Source organism: Austrofundulus limnaeus, unplaced genomic scaffold (genome assembly GCF_001266775.1).
Source record: "Austrofundulus limnaeus strain Quisiro unplaced genomic scaffold, Austrofundulus_limnaeus-1.0 Scaffold3, whole genome shotgun sequence".
Classification (NCBI taxonomy): Eukaryota; Metazoa; Chordata; class Actinopteri; order Cyprinodontiformes; family Rivulidae; genus Austrofundulus; species Austrofundulus limnaeus.
In genome coordinates, this window is record NW_013952405.1 from 5119204 (window position 1) to 5125203 (window position 6000).

At 41.6% G+C, this 6000-nt stretch overlaps 1 protein-coding gene across 4 annotated transcripts in view; it reads left to right on the top strand.

Annotated features, from left to right (window-relative positions):
• The window catches only part of lrp1ab (low density lipoprotein receptor-related protein 1Ab), a 94987-nt gene that overhangs the window by 83711 nt on the left and 5276 nt on the right, over positions 1 to 6000 (top strand). For all 4 annotated transcript variants that reach the window (XM_014018661.1, XM_014018666.1, XM_014018675.1 and 1 more), the window contains 14 exons: positions 1640 to 1746; positions 2019 to 2151; positions 2245 to 2367; positions 2455 to 2577; positions 2663 to 2800; positions 2890 to 3027; positions 3106 to 3225; positions 3303 to 3580; positions 3666 to 3844; positions 3928 to 4034; positions 4143 to 4262; positions 4370 to 4546; positions 5327 to 5467; positions 5568 to 5741. In XM_014018661.1, the coding sequence (XP_013874115.1) occupies positions 1640 to 1746; positions 2019 to 2151; positions 2245 to 2367; positions 2455 to 2577; positions 2663 to 2800; positions 2890 to 3027; positions 3106 to 3225; positions 3303 to 3580; positions 3666 to 3844; positions 3928 to 4034; positions 4143 to 4262; positions 4370 to 4546; positions 5327 to 5467; positions 5568 to 5741 (2058 nt within the window). The remainder of the gene's footprint in view (positions 1 to 1639; positions 1747 to 2018; positions 2152 to 2244; positions 2368 to 2454; positions 2578 to 2662; positions 2801 to 2889; positions 3028 to 3105; positions 3226 to 3302; positions 3581 to 3665; positions 3845 to 3927; positions 4035 to 4142; positions 4263 to 4369; positions 4547 to 5326; positions 5468 to 5567; positions 5742 to 6000) is intronic.

A 6000-nucleotide genomic window follows, 5' to 3' on the forward strand; every position in this document is an offset into this window, starting at 1 on the left:
GATGAACCCGCCAACTGCAGTAAGACCCTCGTTTGAGACGATCAGATTGTTCATTAGCTAATGATGTAAAGTGTAATTAAATGCTTCTCTCTCCAGCTCAAATGACTTGTGGTGTGGATGAGTTCCGATGCAAGGACTCGGGACGCTGCATCCCGGCTCGCTGGAAGTGTGATGGCGAGGATGACTGTGGCGATTCGTCAGATGAGCCAAAAGAGGAATGTGGTAAGACCAGTAGTGCTAAAATTCCCAGATGCTAATGTTTGTTTGTTTTTTTTCTTCTTTTTAACTGTATCAAATTTAATAACAAAAACTTGGGATGGTAAATTTTGCAGCCGAGAGGACGTGTGAACCGTACCAGTTCAGATGTAAGAACAACCGCTGCGTGCCGGGCCGCTGGCAGTGTGACTATGACAACGACTGTGGGGACAACTCAGATGAAGAAAAATGTCGTAGGTGTCACTCTAACAGTTAAAATAATACCTCCATCATTCCTACTATCAACATCTGTAAGCTGACTCCATCCACCGTCAGTAACTCTCATGTTCACACATTTTCCACTGGGAACTCGTTAGTTTTCACCTTTTTAACCTTTACCATGTAGATTAGACCTAAGTGTAAGTTCATTATCCATTCACAGTCATTTCTAAAACATTTGACATCATCTGATGTTTGTTTCATTTCATACTGTCCTGTTGGTTTCACCCAGAGGTAAGTTACTTCACCATCCATACCAGTCTTCCAGTCTGCAGTTGCTTTTCTTTTTTGTTTTAGTTTTTGTTTTAACACTCTCCTGTGATCTTCTCTGACCTGTGATAGTCTGAGCAGAGCTGTAAATTAATTCCTTCAATAGTTTTATACCAAATGAAAATGGTCGTCTAAATAAAAGGCCTATTTGGCATGCAAGTGCTGCAATTTATGACTTTTTTAAAAAATTTAATTTGAAATTCCCTCAAAAACCTCTTAAAAGACCTTCAAAAAGCCTGGAAAAGGACGGATTATGATCCCTTTAATTGGTTACTAGAAACTTCTTGGAGGCAAAATGTAAAGAAATTTGGGATGACTGAAGATTTTATATATATGGTGTGCAACGATACAGAAAATTCACGATTCAGTTTGGTTCAATACTTTAGTCTCACGGTTTGATATTTTTTCGATGCAAAAAAGAAATTTCCATGGCCTTCATAACTTGTAATTTGTTGAAATTAAATGTGTACATTTGTTTATCCTCAAAAGTACAGTTTTTAAATTAAATGTTGCTGAAAAGCGAGTTTCTTGGTGGATCTGTGCTCAACAGTGCAGCCTAGGTGGAGCAGTTGAACACAGATCTACTGAGCCTTCAACACTTTATAAATCTGTATTGTTCGATACAAGTGTGTATTGAACTTAAAGGACTGTATTGAATGGTTCGATACGGGTACATGTATTGTTGCACCACTAATATATACATATATATATGAATATAAACTAAATTTATGTCCAGCTCCTCTCACTCTCTCACACCCCTCTGAAGTGTCATCTGCATACAATATATGCTACATTCTTGTCTTGTGCTTTGTTCTGAAAGCACAAGAAGAACATCTGTAGCTCATCTGATTTCTATTACTGCTGTCCATGACACAAATCGTGTTTCCTTCTGCAGAGCCTCGAGAATGTTCAGAGAGTGAGTTCGCCTGCACCAATGGCCGCTGTATTGCTGGGAGGTGGAAGTGCGATGGAGATCACGACTGCGCTGATGGATCCGATGAGGTGAGGTCACTTCATGTTCTGTTTTTAAGGTTACTAAAAACTTTGCAAAGGACTAAATTATATAATTTTTAACTTAACAAAACTRCAGGAGAAACCAGTTCATAAAAAGAACTAAAGGAAGCTTTGGATTTAACATAGTAATTTTTTGTTTTTCAGTAACAGCTGAATAGGGACAATATATTAAATCCTTATTTTTTTATTACTTTTATCATGTTGTCATTGATTTCTAAACTRTAAAACCTGACTCTGTTGCTGTGCTTGTTAATTTTTAGCATGGCTGTGAYCTGAAGTGCGACCCCACCCAGTTTCCATGCAAGAGTGGACACTGCATTCCGCTGTCATGGCGGTGTGACGCCGACGTTGACTGCATCGATGGCAGCGATGAACAGAGCTGCCACATTGCTGGTATTCAATAAATCCACAGTTTCAAATAAGAAGATTTATTACTAATTTAATTGTTAGAAAGGTAATCTCTTCCCCGTTCTTCTGTTTTCTTAGCTCCACGCCACTGCCCTTCAGATGACTTCCAGTGCAACAACACTCTGTGTAAACCCCTGGCCTGGAAGTGTGATGGAGAGGATGACTGCGGGGATAACTCTGATGAGAACCCAGAAGAATGCAGTCAGTGCAGTATTTTATTTTATTTTTACCTCCCCTYACGTTTTCAGAAGTCATTTAGTCTCGTCTGTTGTCCTCCCTATCTGTCAGGGAAGTTCCAGTGTCCACCCACCAGAGCGTTTCGCTGCCTCAACAACCGCGTGTGTCTTCATATGTCGGAGAGGTGCGAYGGCATCAATAACTGTGGCGACAACTCCGATGAACTCTATTGTGGTAAGACGTAACGATGTTTTCATTTGAGTCGATTGGTGAAATCTTGCAGGGTAATAGCTGACATGTCCGTGGTTTGAATTTGCAGAGTCCCATCGAACTGCTCCCACGTGTGAGAAGGACGAGTTCTTGTGCTCCAAYGGCAGATGCATCAGCTCCAACCTGCGCTGCAACTTCTTCAATGACTGTGAGGACTTTGGCTCTGATGAGATCAACTGTAAAACAGGTGCCCTTTTACTCCCCAACAGCTCAGATCTAAAACACGTTGTCTTAAAACGCTGGATCTCATCTTCCAATGTGTGTGCTTGATTTCAGACACAAAGCTGAATGACTGTCGCAGTAACAGTACTCAGTGTGGAGATGGAGACGAGGCTCACTGCGTCACCAACGGTACAGACTCCTTCTGCTCCTGCAAACCAGGTTTCCAGAAGATAGGACATCGCACATGTGGAGGTACACGTGCGGAATTCTCCACTGCAAATATGTCGCAACAAGAAGCATGACTGTTGACTCTTTTTCCCCCCTTCCCAGATAAGAACGAGTGTTTACAGTTTGGAGCGTGTTCCCAGATCTGCAACAACACCAAGGGCTCCTACAAATGCAGCTGCTACAAGTATTTCACCAAGATCCACGACACCTGCAAAGCTGACAGTGAGGAATTGCACCACACTGATCGTCCTTTAGAGCTTTACGTTTGTAGAAATATCAAGTTCCGCCTCTGCTTGCAGATATGAACAGCAGCCGGCAGATTCTCTACATCGCTGACGATAATGAGATCCGCAGCCTGGATCCAGGGATGCCCAACTGGCGCTATGAGCAGATCTTCCAGGGCGACGCGAGCGTCAGAATCGATGCCATGGATCTGCACGTCAAAACAAACCACATCTTTTGGACCAACTGGCACACCGGCCGCATTTCCTCCTACGATCTCTCGGGTTCGTCCTCATCTTCGTCCAACTCCCCCCAGAACCGACGCCAGAACGAGGGACGGATCACCAACCTGCAGGTAAAGCTGGCGAAACGTGCGCAGTAACGTCACCAATGATAAAAACACGTGAGCTCTCTGTAAAGCCCTTCCTGTTCCCCTCCAGATCAAAGAGCTGAAGATGCCTCGTGGCATAGCGGTGGACTGGGTGGCTGGGAACCTGTACTGGACCGACTCTGGTCGWGATGTCATTGAAGTTGCTCAGATATCAGGCCAGCACTGCAAGACCCTCATCTCTGGCATGATAGATGAGCCGTATGCCATTGTAGTTGACCCACAAAGAAGGTACAAAAGATAGTTTTGATTTATATAATAGTACATTTTTGTCTAGCCTTTTTTGGGTTTGTCACTGAGTTATTCCTCTATAGTACCATGTACTGGGCAGACTGGGGCAACCATCCTAAAATTGAGACAGCTGCCATGGACGGCACTCTGAGACAAACACTGGTTCATGAAAACATTCAGTGGCCAACAGGTCAGTACTGTTTGAGTGCAAAATAATTTGTTTGAACCCAAAACATTTAAGTAAACTAAAGCCCTGTTGCTTCTTCACATTTCCAAATCTTTTATTTTGTTTCTGCAGGTCTGGCTGTGGACTACTTCAACGAACGTCTTTACTGGGCCGATGCTAAACTCTCTGTCATTGGCAGCGTTCGTCTGGACGGCTCAGATCCCGTTATAGCCGTCTCTGGCATCAAAAACCGTTGAGTATTTCTACTCTTTACAAACCTGTATGAATCCAGAAAACTTCATCAATAACACACTACCTGTTTTTGTTTGTTTGTTTGTTTGTTTGTTTTTCATTTCCAGACTTGTTACATCCGTTCAGCATAGACATCTTTGAGGATTATATATATGGAGTCACCTTCATGAACAACTTTGTTTTCCGCGTCAACAAGTTTGGCAAAGGCCCAATGGAGAATCTAACTACAGGCATCAATCATGCCACAGACATAGTCCTCTACCACCGTTACAAGCAGCCAGACAGTAAGTCTGAAATGATTTTTTTTTTGCCTTTAACATTTTAAAACATATTTTTTAAAGTGCCTTTGACATGCCTATCCTTCAAATACAAAACGTCAAAGAAAAGCATCTTTATTCTTAAGAAAACTGGCATAGTACACATGATTTTACCCATTTTGTCACATAACCGGCCTATTTTCTTTTAAATTTGGCTCAGCCAAAGTGAAACAGGAAGTGACATCAAAGGGGAACTCATTAATAAAATAAACTCGCTGGTCTTGGTTTATTAAAACAAAATTATTTAAACTTTAACTCTTCTTTGTCTCTCTTTGATAGCAACTAAAAATCTAAAGAAATGTCAGATTCTGTAACAAACGCTCTGTTTACATGCTGACATCACTTCCTGTTTCTTCACATGCAAATATCTCAACAACCGTTCATCTCAGCGCCGTGAAATTTGTTGTGCAATATGTTGTCAATGTTATCTTTCCAAAAACGCATTCATGCTTATTCAAACATTTGATGTCGCAGGCACTTTAAAATATTCTGTACATAGTCAAAATCTCTGGTCCAGTTCAGTTTACTCTTTTTTTTTTTTGTGTAAATTTCAGAAACGTGCAAAAACTTTGTAAGTGGATGAATCGTTATATTAGCTTAAAATGGTCTCCAAACAATATTATCATTTATCTCAATAATCTCAGGGACAATTTATTGTCAGATTTTATTTTTCTTTATTGTGACAGGCCTATCTGTACATTTGTTAAACTTATTTTTGACTGCATGTTGTGTTACTCCCTGTATCAGTACCTAATCCTTGCGACAAGAAAAAGTGCGAGTGGTTGTGTCTTCTGAGCCCCAGTGGGCCTGTTTGCACGTGCCCAAACAACTACATTGCCAACAACGGCACGTGTGTGGAGAGGCCGAGCCCCACTCAGTCACCATTCTGTAAGTTTGCACTTGCACAGCGTGCGCACATTACAGCCGTGTCTCCGCTCCACCCAGCTTGGCTGTAGTGGATTAAAAATGCCACTCGCTCTGTTCACAGCACCGCCCTCAGGGCCCTGCAACATTCAGTGTCAGAACGGTGGAAGCTGCTTCCTCAACTCCCGGCAGGTGCCGAAGTGTAGCTGCCAGCCCAGCTACTCTGGAGAACGATGTGAGATCAACCAGTGCAGAGACTACTGCAAGAATGGAGGGACCTGCACCGCTTCTCACACAGGTACGATGATTTTTATCCAGGCTGAATATATTGTTGTCTCATTTGTCTTTTATAAATCTGTGTTTTAATGATATCGTTTTTAAAAATTATTTAGCTGCTTCTCTGGTAAAACCTCAGTTTTGCAGTGCTCCATACAAAATCAGTCTTGAATAAAATTTGTTACAGACCGTAATATTTTGATCTTTTAACACAGATTTGTTCCTTCTTTTGGTTTAAATTATAGGACTTTTGCATCCATTTATAGTTATATGTATATTAT